This window comes from Pinus tabuliformis, chromosome 3_1 (assembly GCF_031772625.1).
Source record: "Pinus tabuliformis cultivar Carrire ecotype Pingquan chromosome 3_1, CPIR1, whole genome shotgun sequence".
Classification (NCBI taxonomy): Eukaryota; Viridiplantae; Streptophyta; class Pinopsida; order Pinales; family Pinaceae; genus Pinus; species Pinus tabuliformis.
In genome coordinates this window covers 930,541,267-930,566,969 of record NC_142301.1, presented here as the reverse complement: position 1 = coordinate 930,566,969, position 25,703 = coordinate 930,541,267, and the positions used below count along the sequence as shown (strand labels likewise).

The 25,703-nt window shown below is 40.5% G+C and overlaps 1 protein-coding gene across 5 annotated transcripts in view; it reads right to left on the bottom strand.

Annotated features, from left to right (window-relative positions):
- Positions 1 to 25,703, bottom strand: part of LOC149190806 (ARM repeat superfamily protein) — a 500,919-nt gene that overhangs the window by 408,474 nt on the left and 66,742 nt on the right. For all 5 annotated transcript variants that reach the window (XM_089412272.1, XM_089412273.1, XM_089412269.1 and 2 more), the window contains one exon: positions 8,948 to 9,037. In XM_089412272.1, coding sequence (XP_089268398.1) covers positions 8,948 to 9,037 — 90 coding nt within the window. The remainder of the gene's footprint in view (positions 1 to 8,947; positions 9,038 to 25,703) is intronic.

Sequence of the window (25,703 nt, the reverse complement as noted above, 5' to 3'; positions counted from 1 at the left end):
GAGGATCACATCTCAGCTCGATTAGACAGATTCATGGTACAAAGCTCCATATTGATGAACAAGAAGATTATAACTACTAAAATTCTGCCTAAGCTAGCTTCTGACCATAAACCCATCCAACTCCTCCTGGAGGATGAAGAAGACCTAGGGCCCATACCTTTCCGATTCAGCCCCTTATGGACCGAGAAGGAAGGTTTTACAGAGACAGTAAAGGCAGCCTGGGACAAAACATTTACGGGATCCCCTAGTTATGTCTGGGAGCAAAAGCTAAAAGCAACAAAATTTGCGCTGAAGAATTGGATTAAGAAACCTGGATCCACCCCTACCGAGCAAAGAAAGGAATCAGTTTATGCTCTGCAGACTTTGCAAACAGAGATGGAAAACAACGACATTACATCAGAGCTGCTGGAGAAGGAAACGAAAGCCCAACGCTCTGCACACCAAACCTTCAAAAAAGAGGAAGAATATTGGTGATTAAAATCCAGGAGCTTGTGGCTGAAGGCTGGAGACCGCAATACATCCTTCTTCCATCGGTTGAGGTTCATCATGGAGAAATTTTTCTCCTAGGGATATCACCCACGAAGTGGTGGGTAACAGGAACCTCATTAGAAACATAAGTAGCACTTAAGGAAATAAAAGAAGAAGGTCATCTAGTACAAGGTTCATCATACATCTCTCAAAAGGAAACATCTGCTGATGGGGATACTTTATATCCTCATGATTCTCTGATGGAATCTTCATCGAAAGGTTCACCAATCAAGAGTGGAAGCAAGTGTTCCAAACTTGTGGAATTCATGGGATGATGATATGATGACATAAAAGGTGAAGCAGATCAAGGGATTGAACCTTTTTCAATCAAGGAAGATGCTGCAGGAAGTCTAGGATGACCAAAACAAAATGAGATATGTATGCTTACAATCTATATTGAAGAGTCATGTCATATGGTTGCAGGTAACATGGATCAATGCTCTATCTTGAGAGCATAATCAAAGGAAGGATCTCCTCCCTTGAAGGAATGCAGGAATGCATGGGTCACACACAAACTAGATGAAATCAACATAATATGTCCTCATATGAAGTATGAGGTGATTGACATTAAATGGAAGAACTCTAATTGGAAGTTCCTGAGAATGAAATGTGTGAAGAAAAGAAGGAAGAGACTGTGGATATGCAACCATGGAAAAAGGCAATCAACATCCAAAGACCAAGAAGATTTGACTAGGATATCTCCATGAAAGATATGAAGACTCTGATGGAGTCTGAAAAAGAAAGAGACCCTTGACAATATATATCTTTCGGAGATGTGTCGATATGTATGCAGGGTATTGGTGCAAACTAGAAGATGTCATGATGAAAGACTATCACAAAGGTAATTTTGATTTAAGTGTTCATTTCTTATTTTCGAACAAATATCTAGATGGGCTTATGTAGATCTGGCGAGGGAAGATCTATGGATGACTTCCACTACCGATGCCCATGTAGTAGGATGAAAGATCCTTATGGAAACATGGCATGAAGAAGGCAGCATGGCATGAAAAAAGGCCAGATATGAACAGATGGATCACTTTCCGATGATGACATGACTGACTCATGGATGAAATGATGGATGGTTTGTACTTTGTACCCTATAAAGAAGTCCCAATCATGAAGACTCTTAAAGAAACAAAAAAGAAGTCCATGACATCGTGAAGAGAAGTTCTTCAAGCAGATTTTTGTCCCATCATCTCCACCTGAAGAGCTGTTGTAGGTCCCTAATTGAGAGGGAGCCTGGAAATAAGTTTCCTACTTGGTAGAAACTTGGAAGCAAAAATTCCTAAGCCAAGAGGGAGCTTAGGTACATTCCTTCCATAAGAATGAGTACATTACTTTATTGGAATAGATATGTCCTCCCTAACTATAAGGGAGAGATAGACACATCATTCTTGACTTCACTTGGGAAGACAGAATGGAGGATTGGGTAAACATCTGGCATCCGATACTCATTGAGGATGAATTAGGGCATCCAAGATAAGAGTAGTCATAGAGGACCGATATTCTTTGAGGACTGGGAATCTAAGATAAGAATAGTCCTGGTGGAACACACCCTGAGAACCCAAGTGAGGTATGTTCTAAAAGAGACAATGATGAGGGTGTCTATACATCATTGGTCTCGCCAACATTGTGCTCAGATCTCATGGAGAGATAGAGTTGTTAGTCAAGGCCTTACAATGTGACAATGTTGGTTGATATGATGTTAAACAGATGGATTACCAATCTGACTCTTCTTATGAGAAATTCTTCAGATTGAAAATGACAAAGTACCATTATGAATACCTCCCTAGTTAAGAGGGATTGTTGAAAAGTGTAACTGGGTTTGGTCTTCATAATGACATGTGTAAGTATGATTTTATGTAATTGATGAAAAGAAAAAAAATAAAATTATTATTGTAATGCTTGTCTCATGGGTTTCATGAGCAAGGAATTTTATTTTTAGTAATGGCTCCCATTGTGAGCCTCTAGGTTTTGTCATCTAGTCATAAAATTCAAAATTGAGTAAATGTCATGTATGAAGGACCCCTCTTGGGCATGTTACATTTTGTATGAGTCATTAAATTAAGCATGAAAGCCCTCCAAGATAAGCACAAGACCTCTCCTTCATGTCGGCTCAAGATGGCAGAAAGATAATCTCTTAAAGGAATGTTGGCCTTGTCTCTAAGTCATGTTGGCTAATTTGCATGGGAAAACTACTATTTATCGGTTGCTAACTTTCATTCTAGGGACAGAATTCAGTCATGCATCTGAAGTACAACAGAAAGTGAGAAAAAGAGAAGTAGAAGCCTCCCATCCAGCACAAGAAGAAGGAGAAGAATCTGAGCTATGTAGGCATTGTTTTGGGTACCTTTTCCTCACACATGTGGCATATATTAAAGGTTCTGCAGCAGGGTTTTCTTAGTCAGCGAAAAAGCACAGAAGAAGATCTTTATATCAGCATATGTCACAGCCAAAGTCATAAGATTAAGTCTCCTAGTCAAGCGAAGAAGGAAGATACCTCCAAACAGCTCACACGTGAGAATCGCAAGGCTATAAAATAAGTTGAGGGTGCAAAACTGTGGATGAAACCGTAATTGCAGTAGTACAGACAATTTGACTTGCATTGACCAAAGGAGAAGGAAAGAGAACCAAGTTTGTTTCACGAAGGATTTCATCAAGTAAGGTTTGTGACTTGGTTTTGCAGTGGGAAAAAGGTCTTGGTCTTGCTCTTCGTCAATTGGATTCTCTATAAGAAGAAGAATTTGCTTGGGTTTTCCTCTCAAGAAGGAGAGGTTTTGGCCCTGGCTGATAGCCTATATAATGTGTCTCTTTTCTCTTTATGATTTATGCATTGGTAGTTGTTTGATGAAAAAGAAAACTAATAATCTAAGTAAAGGAAGATCCTAATCTAAGAAAGTAAAAATCATTCACAAGAAGTTACCGAATTGAAGAGAAATCACTTAACCTCGATGCCCTAGATTTCTCAACATCAATCTCGTGCACAAGACAAATTTTAACCCAATACTTTTTATGTTACAAACTTTAATACAGCAATCTTAGGGCTCTCATACCAGGGATCATGGCCCTTACAATCAGCTTTGATACAAGAATAACTTGGGCTTGGAGTCAAGAATTATGATCGCCAATCTTTCCCTAAACAAGATACACTTGACTTACTTGTCGAAGGTAAGCACTATAGTCCTTTCAGTCCACGTACCTCGAACACATCTAGCAAGTACTTTGCCTCCTCTTCTGTTGCTCAAAAATTGTCTATACCCTCACAAATGCATGTATCTTCAGCAATCAATACAACTCTATCAATCACTCTTCGCTGCTCCAAGATGTCGAAACATAGGCTGCCCTCTATCACTGCTTTGCCACTTCAAAGAACACTGCTCATAAGGTATTCAACTTCTGTGCACTTCTAGTCTCTCTGCTGCTCCAAAGATGACTAGACTTAGGGCTTGATGATCTACCCTCTTGGCACTGATGTTGTCCACTGCAACCTATTGAACTAGGGCATGACAAGTTGCCCTCCTAACTGCTCTTTTGTTGCTCCCAAAAGCTCAATTCTTAGGGCATTATACACAACCCACTCACTGTGACAAGTCTACCTATTGTCCACGTTACTTAGGGCTTCGTACTAGCCACTAACAATCCACAGAGATTTTGTTCATAGGTTTCTTTCAACCCCACACCTGTACCTACACACCTCCATAAGTCTCAGCCAAAACGCAGCCCTTAAACACCATTTGACAATCTTTGGCCCCTCCACAAACCTCAGTCACAGACAGGGTTGGACTCAGTCTAATATCGCTGTGAAAATTCCATAACCAAAATCCTATTGCAGTAATTGGAAATTATTCTCCTAATTGTTATATTAATTTAACAATTTATTTATTGTTTGCTACAACAAATATTGAATAACTCGCACTACAACCTACACAAATAAAACTGTGGAAGAATAAACGCTGGAAGAAATGCTAGCGCACATAAAATAACATAGTTATTTTTGGACAAATGTCCCCAGAAAAACCCAACTTGGGAAAACCGGTGCAGCAGCTGAGGGTTTTAATATTAAGCAGCAGTGAAATAATCTGAGTACAACTGGATGCCGAAACTGGCAATCCTATAGAGAAACACTGGCAAAAATTTGGAGAGGAATTTTCCTCACCCCACAAGCAATCTCCCACAACTTGCCTTCAGAATTTCAGCCTGCTGAGGCTCTGCGTCAACCTTTACGCTTCTTTGCATCGCTGGCTGGACAGCTGGCCTCGGACTGAACTCTGATGAAATCATTCTGCCTTCTGCTGACCAGAAAGAAGCTTCTTCGACACTCTGGGACTCCTTCCCAGCCTCTTGAATTGAAAACGTCAACTTCTCCAAACCTTGTACCCTAGGATGTGGTAGTACCTCCCAAGCTAGTCAAATCAACATACATTGGGAGTTGTAAACAAATGCCTTGGGCATTGTGAAACGTGCATCAAGAGTTGTGACATTGCTAGGGCATTGTAATATGCATAGCGAGCATTATGGAACGAATATTAGCATTTTTTACACAGAGTTTGCGTGACTTCAACCTATGGATGAGAATTGAAGACATGCCAGCTTTTGATGAGGACACCCTAAAGTTTGAGATGTCTATCATAACCTTATGGTGATAGCTGATAAGATACACACTAACTTTTTTGAAGCAATCCACTATGTTGTGATTATTCAGGTGTAAATGCTATGGTTAGAGAGGTTAACACCGAAGATATAGCGCTTAATGTCCTAATTTTATTGGGATAACACTTTGTGATGGTCATACACTTCATTCTCATGGAACACTCCCTTATTCATACACATGTTGAGTCATTTCTCACGGATCAAGGTTGTTTTATCATTGGAAAGAGGTTGTTGCTATTGAAAATTGGTAGCTTCAGTTGGTATTTTCATTGGCAAAGCAAAGAAGAAAATTTGTATTTTTCATGTTGACCAAGTCGGTGTCATTTGGTCAAGTTAGCCCCCTCATTGAATGGGTTTGACCTATGGTCAAAACCCTCCTCCTAACTCACATATAAATAGAAGTTCGATTGGCCTCATTTGGCATCTCATTCATCACATCACATCAATCTGAAACAAGGAGATTCATCCATGCATGCGCAGAAGAAAAGAAGAAGAATATTTCAGCGTTGACCAGCTCTATTATCTTTTGTTTGATCAGCGTTGACTTCGGTTTATTGTTTTTGTTTGACTGAGATTTTGACTGGTTTTGGAGTCCAAGATTTTGTGGTTTGTTGACTGAGGTTGACCAAAAGTTCAGCTCCTATTCTGGCTCGTTAACCAAGGGTTGACCATAGGTCAACTTTTGTGCTTTGACCGAAATCTGACTGTGGTTCATTGATTGTGATTTGGTTGAATTTCAGCCCCTTCTGTTCAGCTACCTCAAGCCAAAATTCAGCCCCTGTTGCAGACTTTGACTTGGACCAATGTTGACTATTTTCTCTCTCCTTTGACTGGTTTGACTTTGGAAATATTGAGGTCAGAGATTGGAATTTTGTTTGGAATATTTTGATGTACATTTTGATGAATTGAACTCTCTCTCATAAGGAAAGATTGATGGGTTTTGCCCTGGTCGCTGACCTAAATTTTGGTCTCTTGTCTTTATTGTTTACTGCGATCTTTATTGCTCTACTGAAGAAGTTAATGGTTGAAATTTTTCATGTATAACTGCTTAATGATTGGAATGCTCTAAATAAGTCTAATTGTATCATTGGAAGTAGTTATCAGTTTGAAAAATTGTACTATCCTTGATTGCAGTAGAAAATCAACAATAGCACACATGTGGAGGATAATGGGGTTTGAATGTGTTGAGCACACACTTATATTAAGAGAGGGGTTAAATCTGTATAAGACAATTTTTACTTTTCAAACATTCATGAAGCATAAGAAAACAATCACATATGAAATCTCAGTTGCAGAACATGGAACACGAGACTTACAAAGAAACCCTTTAAGGAGAAAACCACAAACATCTTTTTATAATTCTTTGTAGGCACCAACCTACTGGAGACATCAATTCCCATTGTTGCAAATAGTGGTAGACACCAACCCAATAGAGACACCAATCTCCACTGCTACAAATATTCGTAGGCACCAACCTACTCGAGACACCAATCACCACTGTTACAAATATTTGTAGGCACCAACCTACTTCATTGAGTCTGTTTGCTACTTCTGCATTCACCAGACCTGCTCGTTGCTTCTGCCTTCAGAGTCGATCCATCATTGACTATGCACACAATCCAATAAATATAGCAGCAAGCTTGTCAAACTCAATTTCAACTACGAATCAAAAGTGTGACAATGCATGATGCAACCAGAGACTGAGAACTGTGTAGCAGTTTGACCAAAACCATTGTGACTCTTGTTTATACGTTAATTCGCTATGGAACAGCGTTATTGCAGACCCTCTCTGAAGGTATGTATATTGTTGCTAAGGAAAATGAATCCCACAGTGGTCAGCCATAGTTTTACCACTTGGTCATGTATCTCCAGTTTGGAATATGGGAAATAGTTTTATGCCACTGAATAATGTGGAATGAGATAACTGTGCAGGCACTATTTTATCTCATGTTCACCTGAAAAGATACTCTCTGAAATCTTTCAACACCTCTTCCTATGCATCCATCTTTGAACAATCGTCTTAGTCTGTGTGGAGTTTTTATAGCTGCCATAAATTAGCAAGCAGAAGTTTGTTGTTGTGATATATTTACCATCTTTCTGCACAGAATTCAGTGGTCAGTAGCAGAGTATTTTTCCGTAGTTTTGCTGATACTAGCAGAAAACAAATGAAAACATTTAAATCCAAGAAGTTGCTCAAAGATTTGTTTTGTGCAAACTCAGGAAAAAGAAATGACAGATTCCACTCCAGCTTCTGAATCAGCATCTGGAAAATTTCGGATCAATTTATGTCAGAGCTGCATGGCACCAATGCCTACATGCCTTCTTTTCTAAGCCATTTCCAATAGCGATCATAGATCTGCAATCCAGAGAATTTTGGTCCCCACAAAACTCCCTTAGGAGTTTGGTCTAGATCTTTCTCTGGCTTCAGACTTTGGCTTGATATTTATGTCACTTTGTGTTTGCGACTTGAATCAATGTAATATTAAATGTTGATGTTGGAGGCTAAGTTGTTACACCACCTAACCAACTAGAAATACTATAAATACATCACCTCTGGTGATTAATGGTGTGTGAAAGATGCACTGTTACCGCATTATTATTAAAGAGTTGTTTTCTCTATCTAGCATTGCTATTCATAAACGTGTGCACCCCATTTTCCGACACCATATTTTGAGTCTTAACAAGAAGATTGTTTCCATAATTTCATTTTAATTAGTTATCAGTGCCATATAGTCATCTCATATTGCCAAAATACAAATAACATAAATTTAAAACTCATCATGTAACACATGAAAATATCAACATTTATAGTGAACTTGTTCATGCACTTAAATCCTAGCACAAATGCATTTCATTATGGCATAAACATTTGGCCTGTTGAGAAGGTATTTAGAGAAATGAAACATATATCCCAGATGCATCAAGGAGCTGTTAAATAATGTGGCTATCCTCAAAAACCTCAACTAGGTTGAATCTAGAAGAATTCAGAATGAACAATAGTGGTTGTTTAAAACATGAATCTACATGTCATTCCAAAGATAGTGAGCTACTTAATTTCATCACATTTGCCTTAATCTCTAGTCTCGGAAGAACAAGATGGAAAGTAGTTAAGGCCTACAATGTATAGTAGGGAACTCGTAGGGCTCTCAGTTGTCATCATGAGGATACTATGACTCTTACCCTAATTTAATTTTATTCTTTAGAACTACTTCAAAACACTTTATAAGCATCAAGATACCTTGACTCCTAACTTTTCCTATAGCACCATTCCTTACAAACATATTTTGAATGCTTTCCTCAATTTCCACCAAAAGACAACCAATGGAAACATATGCCTCCATAAAACTCTCTTACCCTAATTTAATTTTATTCTTTAGAACTACTTCAAAACACTTTATAAGCATCAAGATACCTTGACTCCTAACTTTTCCTATAGCACCATTCCTTACAAACATATTTTGAATGCTTTCCTCAATTTCCACCAAAAGACAACCAATGGAAACATATGCCTCCATAAAACTCTTATGCATAATAAGTTATGTTTCTAATGTAAGATAGATGTAACTATGTGGTAGATCAAAATAAACTTCCTCAAATACATTTCATTATCCATTTAGATTTACTCGATGAGAAATTCAAGATTCAAGGAAGCAAAATTCAAGTTCAAATGTCCTGTACTTACAACTTTCAACAATAAAAGGCACATTTATTCACCGCTCCAAGCATACACAGATCATAGAAAAGTAGAAAAAAATCAAAAGTAGAATACCTTCAATGCTAATCCAAATTCTGACCCGTTCGTACTTGTATCATGAGTAGAGGCCAATGGAAGAAGGGTGTTCACTACACTAGTAAGGTCCTGCATCATTAAAAATGGCATATAAGATAACAAAATAAAAGAATGATAAGATATCAGAATATAACCATGAACTTCCTCTCCCAGAATCACTAATTGCACACAAATCATAAATCAACCACAATGATCTAATGTACAATTCAAAATTAGCAACTCCAAATATTTAAACACAAAAAGACGAAAGAATTTATAAATAGTCAATAATATAATTAAAAGAAGTTTCCGTTACAAATAACAAACAAGAAACTCATGAAATTATCATAGGTTCAGTGAATAAAGTCTAACGTAAGGAGCAAAGAGGTACTATTGCAAAAAGAGGTTAGGAAACCAGTCTCACAAATATGACATGTTAACTCAAAAACAACCATGGTCAGAAATTGCGTTAGATAGAGAGTAAAATCACTTATTTTAAGATGTATGATTGCTGCAAATGAATGACCTCACTGGCCATCATGCAGGGTGACTTTGGTGCCCATCCCTTGCACCCTAAGAGCATCTTTAGACTTGTCTTCTTTCTTCACATGATATGCATCATTACAACTTAAGTAAAGTGCAAAATAGCACTCCTACTTGGCCCTTTACTCCTCAACAGAGACTGTCTACACTGGCCCCTCAAAACAGAGACAAGGCTCTAAAGCCTCCTTACTTCGCCAGTCCATTGCAATCTCTATCAGGTGTCCCCCATTTTTCATGTATTCTTCATATGTCCATAGCCACCACCTTCCCCTCAAACAGAAGATTAAAATGGCTATTAGAGAAGATGTTTATTGATAGTACATAAAGGTTACATAGATCTCTGATCTCCAAGATCTTGGCTCTAAGATGGGCTTCTCCTTCAAGTATTTCCTGCGGCAAAAGGAGGGGCTTATGTTTTGCATCAAGTACACTTGACGCCATCATCCACAAAACCTCAAGTTCACACTTAGCAAGTTTGTGGTTTGATCTCAATAGCTTTAGGTTAAGTCTAATCACCATATGCACATGAGGAGACGATATGTCAGCTACACCATTTGCAGGAGATGGAGTTTGAGAAATATTTCATTTTCAATTGCACCAACTATTACAATAACCATGAGATATCACTGTTTGTTTTGTGACTCTCAGGATCCCCCTACACCTTCCACTATCCTGATTGAATATGCCCAGCTCTTTTCATGTGTGAGGTGTTGAGTCGCAGATGATAGACATTACAAGATTCGTCCAAATCCTACCTAGTCAACTTGATTACCTCCTTTCATCCCACCTTACCACTTAGAGGCGCTGTTGCCACAAAATTTGGTAGGCCTTAAAGAGGAGTACCCTACAAGGCTATCACTAAACTAAGTGGCAACAATGGGGTGATGGCCCACTGTCACCACAGCCAAAATACCCTACTCTTTATGGATTTTCACCAATGGGAGGAGTCCCAGAATGTATATAGGTCACCTAATAGGTATTTTAAGCTTAAAGATGAAAAGGTGACAAAGAGGCCCCCAAGGGAAAGACACAGCGTAGGCACAAGGCTCCAAGAGGAGGCAAAACGATTTCCTTGAAGAGGTCGAATTAGGGCAACACAAGACCTAGGGTTTGATTGCTAAGTTGAGAGTTGGGATGGCCAAAGTTCAAGGTGCTAAGAAAGGGTTTCCCACAATGTATTTTAACAAGGATATGTCACATGAAATCCTCAATAAGCCCCCAAGTTGAAGATATAACCAAATTAGGTTTTACCCTAGGGCAAACAACTAGGGTAAAAGAAATTATGAATGAAATTGGAAATAATGCACACCAAAGGGAAACAATTTTGTGGCAACCACTCAACCCTCGATGTTTAGACTTTCCAAGACCCAAAATTCTTCCTTGCCAATTTGCACTAGGCCCTAACTAGTCGTTTGGCCTTAAGAGGGCCAAATTAGCTAAGAGAAAGAAAAGGGTAAATTTTATGGATAAAAATTGACTTGATCACCAACAAAAGATGGTCAATGCCTAGTGCTTGCATGGATGGAGTCTATGGATTTTTAAGGTTAGTTAATCCTTGCAAAGGAGTAAGGACATTTTGATGCCCTAGCATCAAAGCCCTAAATATTATCTTTGTGAGGGATCAAATGCACTTGAGAGAGCTACAACATGAGTTCCCAAGGGGAATATAATTCACATGTTATATAATGAGTAATGCATGCAATAATGATATAGCTTCTATACAGTTGATTTTCAACAATTAGGGCACAACCTAAAAACCCTAGATTACCAATATATTCCATACATTAGACATAAACTAGAAATTTATCAAATACAAGGTTCACTTAAAAGATAACATGCATGAATAATTCATAATTAATCCAAGATAACTTCTCCAAAGATAAAGAAGTAGCACCAATACAAAATTTGTTCCATAGATCACATCTCTACACAAGTAAAGAAGGTTGAAAGTCTTCTAAGAGAAGTTGAATTCTCCAAGTGATGATGATTATAAATGCAATAATCCTCTCCTCTATTTATATGAGGAATAGTTCCTAATTAACCTAAAAGACCCTAGAAAGAGAAGTAAAATCATAATGATGCATTGGGTTACAAGCCAACTCACTAGCTTTGACATAAAATCAAAGTGAAAAGCCCAGACATGTGCGTCGTGAGGCCTAAAAGGCTGACATCATCCATCAAGTGTAATATCCCTTATCAAGAATATTCCTCAAACACAAGCAAACTCCAACCAGAGATGGACTAGGAGGGCATTTACCAGATATGTCGCCTCTGAAAATAGGACGAGATCCAGAGGCTACCTGGCCCTTTCCAGACTCTGTCTAAGAGTATAGGAGAAAACACACAAGTGGTATAATAGCCGAGAAGCTCAAAGATATAGAATAACAATGGTGCAACATATAACAATATAACCATAAGCAGATACTCAAGAAATGCAGAGAGAAATGCTAAGCCATTTTATTATACTGAGTAATAGAATGAGTACAGGAGGTGATCAGAAAGATTGCACCTCGACTTGCACAAGGCAAGTGAAGAAATACACTCAGAATAGCAAAGGAATGGCCCCTCTCTGAACTGTGTCCAAGCTGCTGGAGAACTGTCGTGCTGCTACTGCTGCTAGAAATCAAATGAGGATTTGGGGCTACTCCCCTCCTTAGAAAAGGCTGAAACTCTGAAATCAGACTCTACTCGAGAAACCCAGAAAAACCCAGAAAGCTTTCCTGAAATGGTCGACCCCCAAAAATCACCCCCCTGGGGTTCTGCGCAGTCCCTCAATGCTCTGCGCTACTATTGAATAAAACCCTCTAGAAATCTTCCTGAAACCTCTGCCAAAACTCTCCAATATGCAAGGGTTGATCCCCTGCTCAATCTCTCAGCACAAATCCTACTGCAAACCCTCAACCCAGACTCCTGCCAGAAAGAACTGCGTCCCCCTCTCAGTGCTGCACAGTCCTCCAAAACGCTGATGAAACTGTTGTTGGAATGCTGATGAAACTACTGTTGAAATGCTAATGGAAATACCTTGCCCGAGCAGGCACTCAAAGTCCCTCGGGGCTAAGGGTGAGATCTCCGAACGGAGACACTCAATGCACTAAACAGCACTGCAGACTAGCTAAACAGCTAGCGTGCTCTAAGTCGAAATGACTATCACAAATGCTCATAATCGAATGATCAAAATGAGGGGGCTTCTCTCTCCTTTATATCCTTTGCCTCTCTCAATCCCAAGGCTCACCTTCTCCAACGTAATTCCCTTCTTGCCACGTGTTTCTTCCCTTCTGCGCAGTCCCTCCATGTGTTTGCGTGGGCTCCATCTCTGCGTCCCCTTTTGGCCCCCTTGGCTCCCCTTTAAGTCACAACGTTGTGCTACTAGGAAGTGACTTTTATTCTAAAAGTGAGTTATGTCCCCCTTCCTCACCTTTTTATTTATAAATAACTATAGAAGGCAAAAATTGAGCAAAATCAAATATTCCAATTAGCCATGGCTAATTAGGAATATTACAGTCTCCCCCGGCAAAATGTTGCTTGTCCTCAAGCAACTGAAGTGATGGATGCTGCAAGATTTTCTCACTCTCCCAAGTGGCATCCTCATCCGGCAAATTCTTCCACCTCACCAAGAATTCCCGGACCATCCTGCTCCGCAGCTGCCTCTCCCTGGTATCAATGATGGCCTCCGGCTGCAACACCAAATGTCCCTCATCATCCATGGGTGGTAGCTCATCTGTCACTGTCAACTGCTGTCCCAATGCCTTCTTCAGGCATGATACATGAAAAATGTTATGAATCTGGCTGCCTTGGGGCAGCTCCAACTCATATGCAACCTGTCCAATCCTGCGTATCACCCTGTATGGCCCATAAAAGCGGGGCTTGAGCTTCTTAGCCCCCTTCTACTTCAGTGACGACTGTCGATATGGCTGTAATCGTAGGTAGACCATGTCCCCTACTTCAAATTGTCTCTCCACCCGATCCCTATTGGCATAGAACTTCTGTTGGTTCTGCGCTGTAGCCATACTATCCTTGAGAGCTCGGGGGATATCCTGACTCTCTTGGATCCAAATCTTGGCTCTAGGAGCCTTGCTATCACCAAACATCACGTCAGCAAAAGATAAAGGATGATACCCATATAAAGCATAGAATGGTGACATACCAATGGACATGTGATGTGAGGTGTTGTAGCAGTACTCCACAGATGCAGCCACTTCAGCCATGCTCGTTGCTGCCCACTGACATAGTTACGCAAGTAGCCCTCCAGCCACTTGTTAACTATCTCTGTCTGCCCGTCTGTCTGTGGGTGATAACTGGTACTCGGTGTCAACTCCGTCCCCACCATCCGAAAAAGCTCCTGCCAAAACCCGCCCATGAAGCGATTGTCCCTATCACTGACGATGGTCTTAGGAAGACCATGTAGCCTGAAGATCTCTCTGAAGAACAGCTCGGCCACCTGCGCTGCTGTATAGTGTGCGGATATGGCAAAAAAATGTGCGTACTTCGTCAGTCGATCAACAACGACAAAGATACAATCCTTGCCCTGTACCATGGGCAACCCTGTGATGAAGTCCATCGAAATACTCTCCCACTTCCCCTCCGGAATGGGAAGAGGCTGCAATAAACCCGCGAGATGGCTCATCTCTCCCTTGTTCCTCTAGCAAACATCGCACTCCAGGATGTGCTAGAGTACGTCCTCCTTGAGGCCCTTCCATGAGAACCTCTCTTTAATGGCCCTGTAGGTTTTAGTAAACCCCTGATGGCCTGCCAATGGTGAATCATGTGATGCCTGGAGTATCTTCTTCTTGAGCTAAGACCCCTCAGTCAAGAAGATCCAATCCCTGTAATAGATGATCTCACCGACCACCCTGTACCTGTCATCTGCCACTTGCACATCCAGAACCTCACATGCAAACCTGTCCTTGGAGTACTCTACTAAGAGTCGAGCCCTCCAGTCTGTATCCAAGCTCATAAGAGACAACGTTGCTGGTCTACATGAAAGGGCATCTGCTACCACGTTGTTCTTACCCTTGACATACTCAATGTCAAAGTCATATGCTTGGATCTTATTGATCCACTTCTGCTGCCTCTCCTGTAGTTGCTTCTGCTCCAAAAAGAACTTGAGGTTGTTGTGATCAATCCTCACCCTGAACCTGTTACCCACCAAATACTGCCGGTACTTAGCCAATGCATGCATGATGGCCAGCATCTCCTTGTCGTATATAGAATACAACCTCTCGTGCGAAAGGAGCTTCCGGCTCTTAAAGGCTATAGGGTGACCTCCCTGCATCAACACTGCGTCGATCCCCTCTCCCAACACATCACACTCCAAAACAAATGGTCGCGTAAAATCGGGCAACGCAAGCACTGGGCAGCTGCTCATAACCTCCTTGAGCCTGTCAAAGGCTCGTTGCACTGTATTCGACCAACTAAATGCTCCCTTCCTCGTCAAATCTGTCAGGGGTGCAGCAAGCTGTGAGAAACCCATGACGAACTTCCAGTAGTAAGTACAAATGCCAATGAATCCTCGAAGTTTCGTCACGTTTCTCGGCTCCTAAGAAAGTGGGCATGGTAGAGCGTGTAGGGGCATGTGAGGCCACCTACCGCGTAGTATCACGCTGCTCTGGCAAATGGTGGGATGTGCCCGATCCCTCACCAAGTTGGAAAACTCGTGGGCTCTCACGCTGTCTGGCCTCTACTGCTGTGAATCTCTGCCCCATCACCTCAATCTGCCTCGACAGACCCTGCATCGATTTGAGGAGCATTTCCGCAAATCTCTTCCCGTCATCATCTGCCATCGGATCCTCTTGCTCTACGTCCACCACAGGCTCCTTCTGTTCTGCGTCCACCACAGACTCCTCCTGTTCTGCGTCCACCACCGGAACACAGTCTCCCTCTCCGTAAGTGTTCTCCAGCCTACGCCCAGTGTCTTTGTATCTCCGACCTCTGTAACAGATGTAGGGTTTTTCCCCCGGTGTCATAGATTGCTAGCTCCACAGGCTGAGCCAGATCTATGCTCTGATACCACTGTAATAGCCCTTATCAGGAATATTCCTCAAACACAAGCAAACTCCAACCAAAGATGGACTAGGAGGGCATTTACCAGATATGTCGCCTCTGAAAAGAGGACGAGATCCGAAGGCTACCTAGCCCTTTCCAGACTCTGTCTAAGAGTATAGGAGAAAACACACAAGTGGTATAATAGCCGAGAAGCTCAAAGATATAGAATAACAATGGTGCAACATATAACAATATAACCATAAGCAGATACTCAAAAAATGCAGAGAGAAATGCTAAGCCATTTTATTATACTGAGTAATAGAATGAGTACAGGAGGTGATCAGAAAGATTGCACCTCAACTTGCACAAGGCAAGTGAAGAAATACACTCAGAATAGCAAAGGAATGGGCCCTCTTTGAACTGCGTCCAAGCTGCTAGAGAACTGTCGTGCTGCTACTGCTGCTAGAAATCAAATGAGGATTTGGGGCTGCTCCCCTCCTCAGAAAAGGTTGAAACTCTGGAATCAAATTCTACTCGAGAAACCCAGAAAAACCCAGAAAGCTTTCCTGAAATGGCCGACCCCCGAAAATCACCCCCTTGGGGTTCGGCGCAGTCCCTCAATGCTCTGCGCTGCTACTGAATAAAACCCTCTAGAAATCTGCCTAAAACCTCTGCCAAAACTCTCCAATATGCAAGGGTTGATCCCCTGCTCAATCTCTCAGCACAAATCCTACTGCAAACCCTCAACCCAGACTCCTGCCAGAAAGAACTGCGTCCCCCTCTCAATGCTGCGCAGTCCTCCAAAACGCTGATGAAACTGCTGCTGGAATGCTGATGAAACTACTGCTGAAATGCTAATGGAAATACCTTGCCCGAGCAGGCACTAGAAATCCCCCGGGGCTAAGGGTGAGATCTCCGAACGGAGACACTCAATGCACTAAACAGCACTGCAGACTAGCTAAACAGCCAGCGTGCTCTAAGTCGAAATGACTATCACAAATGCTCATAATCGAATGATCAAAATGAGGGGGCTTCTCTCTCCTTTATAGCCTTTGCCTCTCTCAATCCCAAGGCTCACCTTCTCCAACATAATTCCCTTCTTGCCACGTGTTTCTTCCCTTCTGCGCAGTCCCTCCATGTGTTTGTGTGGGCTCCATCTCTGCGTCCCCTTTTGGACCCCTTGGCTCCCCTTTAAGTCACAACGTTGTGCTACTAGGAAGAGACTTTTATTCTCAAAGTGAGTTATGTCCCCCTTCCTCACCTTTTTATTTATGAATAACTATAGAAGGCAAAAATTGAGCAAAATTGAATATTCCAATTAGCCATGGCTGATTAGGAATGTTACATCAAGTGAGCTCCATGTGGCATGCATTGAGGGTCTACAGTGCCATGTGTGGTGTAGAAGCCTCTAAAAATCATGATGTGAGGGTCAGCCTTCAAATATATGTCAATATCCCTCTATGGACACCAAAATTCAATTTGGGGCACCAAAGGTGGTCTATTGGGTCTCCAACTACACAAAATATCCATTTATGCTCTAATGTTGAGGGCTTTCTAGGTGCTACTAGCCCTCCCAAGTAATTGAAGGTGAGACCATCCTCATATGGGCTTTGGATGAGCTACCATCTCTCAAAGAGTGCTATTGTCGGCTTGGGAGCATGCTGGTCTAGGTGCATCAAACTGAAGAATCAACAAATGTAGTGCAAAGTGGTTGAACAACCTAGGTGCAAAAGGTGTCCAAGGGTAGGTGTGATGTGCCACTACTGCGCGGAGACCCAAGGCTCTCAATACTTCACTTATGGGTGCCAATATACTTCTTTGGGACCTGCGTACTTGTGGGTAAGGTGCCTAGGTCATGGGTTGCTAAACCACTTGACAATCACAACATATGGTCTAGTGAAAGCAACCAATCATCAAGGACAATAATCATAATTGAATCTAAGTGAACCCAGCTTGAATGTAAAGGGATATTTAATACTTCAAATAAGGCTTCCCTTCCAAAATTAGGGCCTTCAAATCGTAATGGTGTTTCTTCCCTAGGTAGGAGGGGCTAAAGGACAACCTTATTACATTTTTCCAACCCACAAAGGGGAACTAAAATTTCCTCAGTCCACCCTTCAATTGATAGGTGTTAGTGAATAATAATGGTATGGATGGGAGAAGACTTCACGGCCAAGTGCCATGGTGAAAGGGACCAGCATGTGTGAAAATTCCTAGACTCGATGGAACCCCTACGGCAGCAAATCTGAATCTACTTCACCTACTTGATTTTTAATTTACATTAACCAAGTTCTTCTTCTGAATACTGAAGCAAATTACTTCTGCAGCCTACACGAATTTATTTTTGATCTCATGAAACATAAAACAGAGCAAAGAACAAGATACATAGGACACACTTATTTTTGGACACAATAGTCCCCGGTAAAACCGGTGCAGCAGCTCTGAGGGTTTATTATTATGCAGGAGAAATATCTGAATACAAATCTAGGATGCTCATCTAGCAATCCTTTACAGAGAAAATACTGGCAGAAAATCTGAGTGAGTTTTACCTCACTTCACCCGGCAGAATTCTGGCTGATCTGGCAGAAGGCTGGCTAACCCCGGTTATTTTTGCGATGGCTCTGCATCAGCCATGCGTCACCTTCTCTGCCCTCTGCGTCAGCCCTCCCGGTTGTTCCGGCAGTTCCCAACAGTTCCGATTGTTCCGACAATTCTGGATTCTGCATGACACGCAGCTTTTCTACGTCAGCTCTCCCAGCCACTGCGATGCCTCTGCATTTCCAGTAGTTCTAGATTCTGCATGACAGGCAGCTTTTTTGCGTCAGCTCTCCCAGCTTCTGTGTTGCCTCTTTGCTCTCTACAAGCTCCCTTTGCCTCTCTGCCAGTTTTCTCCGGAAAGTCCTCTCGGATTCTCACTGCCCCTCTGCTGCAAGATCTCCCTCAGAACTTCTCACCTCAGAAGATCGATTTCCTCAATCTCTCTATGTGTGTTTCCAAATGAACCCCAAGCCTCCATTTTTATACTTTCCTGTTGAGTCTTCAACGACCGAGATTAAGTCTCTAATCAACGACTAAGATTAAAACATGACTTGATCTGCCTTCTAAATCATTCTCACCCATATTTTGATTAATACCCATTAATATTTTAATTTCCCTAAGTTTAGACTTAAGGACCCAATTAAAAATATTAATTATTTTAATAAAATACAATCCGGGTGGAATTTCACCAAACGATTTCTGGGTTCTTTAGAACTCATGTGCCTTAACTCTCCACCAATTTTCAAGTCTAAAGCACTTCCAATGCTACCAAAAAATTAACAGCATGATGGGGATCCAGACCTTGAGTGTATAGATGTGAGGAGGGAGCATTCGTGGATGCATGAATTACCAACTCAACCTTTGTTTTTACACCCCTCTTGTGTGCCTTTTACTTTTGCTTGATTTTTGTTTGTACAACTGCTTGTAGCTCAAAGGGTTAGGGCTTGCTTTGAATGATGTATAGCAGTTGTAATATTCCTTAATGATGAGTCAATGCATTGCCCATCGGGGTTGGGACATGCAAGGGTTTCTTTTATGATGTATAGGAGCAACATGTGCTCAGGAACCAGGTAATGGCCATAATGAGTGACGTAGAGCTCATGCTACGCTTTTTCCCATGTGCTAATGTGTATGTCTCAGCCATCTTTTGAATTTTGATATTCTTTTGTTTTATTTTGTGGCCATAATATGCCTTTTCTTTTTCTTTTCGCTGCATCAACCACCCAAGGAAAATTTTTGAGCCCTACCCAGGTATGTGGATGTATAGGTGTCAAAACCCAAAAAACAAATGGTCATTTGAACCCGAAAAATATAGGTGGAATATGGGCATGTAATGTAATATGGAAAGTGCTAAGTATGGTATGGAATAGGGATAGATGGAACACGCTATCTCAATCAAGGCTTCCCAGGTAGTGCCCCTCCTATACCCATCAGGGCATTAAGGGAGGTCCCACTAGAGTAGGATCGAAGATTAGCCCCCCATTTAAGATGAGGGAACAAGATCACGGTCAGAACCCCTCTTTCTTCCAAGTCACCCCATAATCAATATTAGAAGCCCAAATACAAACAAGCATAACCACTTGATTGCAAAATGAATAAAGTACCTTAATCAGAAGCATATTGTGTTCTTGCAAGATGGGTGAGAAGGTATACGACTGATGCAGGTGGCAAAGATCAAATGGCACGTCCTCAGCGAGTAGTGGTTGTCAAGGGCAACATGGCTAGCCAAGTGGATGTGAAGAGTGGGAGAAAAAAATTCTCCTATAGGGTTACCCATGTTGGTGGGTAACAGGCACTAAGCACTATGCAAAGTTGCAAACCCTCCCAAGTTGGGCACAATGTGTACCAAGTGAGTGAGACTATGTATCACCTCACGTTCAAGAACCATAGTCCAACTTACCCATCTTTGTGACAACACGAAGGTGTACCTAATCTCTTGCAACCTACCAAATAATCCAATTCGAACAATGAGACTCATATTCCTAGATTCTTCCCATTGACTTTATCAACACTCTAAAATACCTTGAACCAAAGAACCGAAGGTCTCTAAATAACTATTAGGAAGTAAGACCTTCGTGCATGTCAATTCAAAGGGGATCTACTTAGTTCATTTGAGATTTCAACCTTGAATTCATGGGGGGATTAGCATCTCAAATTTGCAATTTAACTTGCATATCTGCAATAAAATACACAAAATATGCACTTTTCATGTTCAAAATAGCAATAATAAAAGCTCAGCTTTACGATTAGAAATGTAATGAAGAAAATTCACAAATTTGTGATAATATCCCCTTGTTTCTACAATAAGGCCGCAGAACAATGAACAAAGATTACCAAAAGCACAAACGAAACTCCCCCAGATCAAAGTTTTATTGCTGATAAGAGATACACCCCCTACAAATCTGCAACTTAGTTCTAAAATCCAGTAACAATATTCAATGAAATTTGCCTTGAAACCACTTAAAAATCAAAATCAATTGTTTTATCATGATTGGTGCCTTGTTATTGGAATAATGAGGTAAAATGAAAAGAAAGCTTGCAAGGAAAAAGACACTATTCAAATCTCACAAGTTTGGCAACTTCAGATATAGAACGTTAAAACATCCAACAGCTACGGGTTTATGCCATATAGATTTCCTACTCACATACGCTCAATTGTTTTACAATCAATTGTTTTATGATGAAAAGCACCTTGTCCTTTGAATAATTGAGTAAAATGAAAAGAAATTTTGCAAGGAAAAACATAGTATTTGAATCTTACAAGTTCAGGGACTTCAAAGATAAAACTATAAAACATGCAAGAGCTATGGGGTTATGCCAAGTATAATTCCTACTCACACCTACTCTCATATTGATCACCAAAAGCTATCAATTTGATACTCATTACTCAACATTGTCTAAACAAACTAGATACAAGTCCACACACACAAGGATGTTGAGTGATAGGAAAAATCACTCCAAGGCTTTTTATAATCTCCTCACAACATCGATGTTGGTGTGGAAAAAGTCAGGGAAAAATAGGGATTAAATCCTAAAAATCTGATTTTTTCAGCTGTCCGATTAAATCAGCCGAACTTTTGTCGATTTTTCACTCCCGAAAAAATCGGGATTAAATCGTAAAACTCTCTATTTAATCAGGAGTCAACCCAAAAAGTCGTCGCGTCTTTCCCAGACTACGGATAAGAGGCTGAAAAGGGGAAAAACTCATCTTTTTTTGTTGTTTTTGCTCTCATTCGTCCCTTTGGAGAGAGGAGTTGTTTGCCAGTGCCCGAGAGGAGGAGATTTGCTAGTTTTGTGGTGGGGATTTGGATATTTGTCCACTGCTCAATGTGAGAGATTCAAAATGCCGATTTGTTGTTGCCATGTATGTATTTTAATTTCTCTCTTAGTCTTTGTCACACAAATGGCTTCTTAAATCTTTCTGTAATTCTATTAGTTTGTTTTTACCTTATTTTTGCCTAGAATTTTGAATCAAAACATTGTTTAGAATCTAGATTGAAGCAAAACTTCAACTTTCAAGAATCAAATGACAAAAATTCAAACCCTTGTTTAGTGAATCTAAGTGTGTTCAACTGAGTGAGAAGAGGCATTTAAAATCTAAAATCAACAATTACATTTGTGTTTGCTTCTTATGTGATAGGAAATTTTTAATTTTTTTCAATTTCTTTTTGTGCCCAAGTTCAAATTCAAGTTCAAAGTTTCAAACAAAATGCGCAGGCTTTTGGACCCTATGTAGGAATATGTTGAACCCGATACTATACCCGAATCTGAGGGGTCAATAGAATGTATTTGACTTGCAAGTTGTGTAGCAAGCATATGTTAGGGGGTGTCAACATATTAAAATTCCATTTGGGGCAAAATGTAGACCTTTGCCCAAATCCATCTCCATAAATCATCCAGCAGGCCATTCAATTGTTGATGGATAAAGAGGAGGGCAAAGACACTAGGGCAGCACTAAAAACCCAACTTGTAGGGGCCTCAGGAGTGGGGGGGAGTGAGAGTGGTTCTTCAGCATCACCTCCCACACCCACATGTCCCAACTCCCAACCCCTAAGCTTTCTCAACTTTTTTGGTTCCTAGAACCACACCTACTGCACAACTTCGCATCAAATCGGCACTTAAAACAAAGGAAAAGGCAGAAGTTGATAGGTTGGTCAGTAAGTGTCTTCTATGGAGTGATGTTCCTTTCAACATTGCCAAGACAAACCCGTTCTACCAACCTATGTTTGATGTTGTTGATGTCATTGACCCGAGGTACAAAGCCCCCACCTTTGCAGAATTGAGAGAGCCTCTTCTTCAAGATGAAAAGACTGATTGCACTTCTAGATTGGAGGAATTTAGGACATCATGGGAAAACACTGGATGCACAGTCATGTCAGATGGTTGGACTGACCAGAAGGGTAGGACCCTTCTTAACTTCTTGGTTAGTTGTTGTTGATTTCTAGTAGCATCGGATGTGCTCTAAGTCTCAAAATTTGCAGGGAGGCTTGGATACATGTATTCCACAATACCCAGAAATCGTTTTGGGAAATTCCACCGAGAGACAGTTTTATTAAAATAATAAATTATTTTTAATGGGACCTTTTGTCTAAACTTAGGAAATTAAAATGATTAAAGGGTATTAATCTAACTGTGGATGAAATTTCTAGAAGAAGACGAAGATCGAGTCCAAATGATCTGAGCCGTGGATTAGAATCTAATCTGGGTCGTTGGTTCTCAACTAAAGGATTATAAGAAGGACTTCGATGGGCATTTGGAAAACACACCAGGCAAATACTTAGTTACCCGAGTAAAATCGATTTTCTCACTCGTCGAAGTTCAACAAGAGGAAATCGATTCAGAGGGAGAGTTGTAGGTGAGGAGGAGAGAGAGGGTAGCAGCATCAGTCGAGAGTGCAAGAGCAGAAGACGCAGAGGCTGTGACGCAGAGGGACAATGCAGACACTGACACTGGGACTGCGCAGTCCTCACGCAAAAGCTGACGCAATGTGACGCAGTGAGACGCAGATAGTAGGTCCTCTCCTGGATCAAAATCTCGCCAGGAAGTGTGAGAGAACTGTCAGTGAATTTCTCACAGATATTCCTTCTCTATTCTGTTGGTTGTAACTTGTACATGAGATTTTTGCTGAAGATTAATAAAGAAACCCTCCTTTGTTGCACCAGTTTTCCTGCATTGGGTTTTTCCGGGGACAATTGTCCAAAAATAATTGTGTTATTGTGACTATACTTGTGCTAGAATTTTTCCTTGCATTTACTTTCCGCGGTATTTTAATTGTGAAGGCTACAGTAGAATTTGTTTCGATATTTGTCGTAGAAACACTATGAATAACTTAATTCTGAATTAATAAGTAGAAGAAATAATATCAGTCGTTGCAGTCGGATTTCTATCTAGAAATTTTCACAGTTGTCCCAAGGGGACAATGTTTATGAAATTTGTTGATGCATCTGCACACATTAAAAATGCACGTTTATTATGTGAGTTGTTGGACATCTTCACTGAGGAAGTAGGCCTAAGGAATGTTGTCCAAGTCATAACAGAAAATGTTGCAAATTATGTTACAACTTACAGCTGGCAAGTTGCTTATGGAAAGGCATCCTAACTTGTTTTGGACATCTCGTGTTGCTCATTGTATTGACTTGATGTTGGAGGATATACGTAAGATTCCCCTTGAGAGGGATATTGTTGAATCATCCAGGAGCATAACAAAAGTTATATATAATCATGCATCTGTGCTTAGCTTGATGCGAAGATTCACAAACAACAAAGAGTTGGTGTGTCCTACCATTACACAATTTGCCACTACTTTCATATCTCTTCAGTCTCTGTTGAATTCTATGTGGGATGTGAACAGCATGTTTCTTTCACAGGATTGGTGTGCTTTATCTATTAGCCGCAAACTAGAGGGAGAGGGCATATGCAGACTAGTTTCATATGATCAAAGCTTTTGGGCAGGAGTAGAGGAGGTGTGTGCCATTTCAAAACATTTGGTAAGGGTTCTTTGGTTGATTGATGGAGACAAATCCGCAATGGGGTACTGGTTTGAGGCCATGGATAGGGCCAAAGAAGCCATTTGTGTTTATTATGAAGATAAGGGAGACGAGGGGTTAGAGAAACAATAGGTCATATGGAGAGTGATTGATGAACAATGGAACAATACCCTCCATCGCCCCATTCATGCTGCATGTATCTACCTCAACCCCGCATTTGCTTACTCTTGTGGTTTCAGATTTGATGCCGAGGTGATGGATGGATTCTTCACTTGTGTTGAGAGGATGGTGGCATCTGAGCAAGAACGTGAAGATATTTATAAAGAAATTAAGGTATATAGGATGGGAGGTGGCACATTTGGTTTTAACATGGCTATTAAGAATAGGACGACCAAAATGCCAAGTAAGCTTCAGTTTGTTTCAAACTTTCAAGTTTAGGATTTCAATGTTTTAACTTTTTTTTATGTTTCTCGTTTTTCTTTTAACTTGTGGATGCTTGGTGGACAAACATGCAGTTCCTCTAGGTGTAAGCGCAACTGGAGTGTATTTGATAAAATACACAGCAAAAAGCGCAACAGGTAAAAAAAATTCTAATTAAAATTTTGAATTCATTTGATTATTTTTAATATTTAAATTTTCTAATTAATAATTTACAATCTATGACCCTAATACAGATTGGATTTCCAGAATGCAACATCCTCATCAAATATAACATCCTTGTAAGTCTCAATATATCGTTGCCCTAGAATATAGACCCTGAAGGCCTTTGAATTCTCAGTGTATCCAACAAAGGTACCCTTCTTTCCAGAAGGTTCCAACTTTGTCCTTTTCTCTTTGAGTACATGAACAAAAACTAGACAACCAAAGATTCTTAAATGTTCAAAATTTGGTGTCCTTGCCGCTTCACCCCCAAGAAACATCAGCAACTCTTAATCATGAAGCATTTCTTTGACAGCTTCCATTATAGTTTTATTCTTTCTTTCTGCAGTTCTATTTTGTTCAGGGTAGTAAGGAACTATCAGCTCCCTCTTAATTCTAGCATCCCTGTAGAAATCAAAAAATTAATTTGATACATATTCCCCACCATTATTGGATCTTAGAGTCTTGATTCTTCTTCCTATACCATTTTCAACATGTGCTTTGACTTCACAAAATTTTTCAAACACTTGATCCTTGCTCTTGCGAAGGTAAATCCAAGTCTTGCGAGAGTAATCATCAATAAAAGATATAGAGTATAAGCATCCACCTAAATTTTTGTCAAGCATGGGCCCATAGACATCAGAGCGTATAAGATCCAATATACCCTTGGATCTACTATCACTGCTAGTGCATCTTCCTTTAAAAAAATTCTCAGCGGCACATCCTTTGCATACTCCATCATGATATGTCTTAAGTTCTGGTACAACTTTAACAAAATCTTTCAATCTTCCCAAAGCTTTGTAGTGCATATGAGCATACCTTCTATGCCAAATCTCACTAAGTTCTTAAGTGTTGTGAAAAAGAGCTTGGAATGAACGACCAAGGAGACGATATAATCCTCCAATTCGTACCCCAATAACTTTAGCAGATTCAAAAGATGAATTTTTCTTCCATACTAAGACTTGTCCATCAACAAAAGCAACTTTATACCCTTTGTCTTCAACAGATGATATGGGCAACAAATTCTTCTTCAATCCAAGAACATATAAAATATTGTTAATGGATAC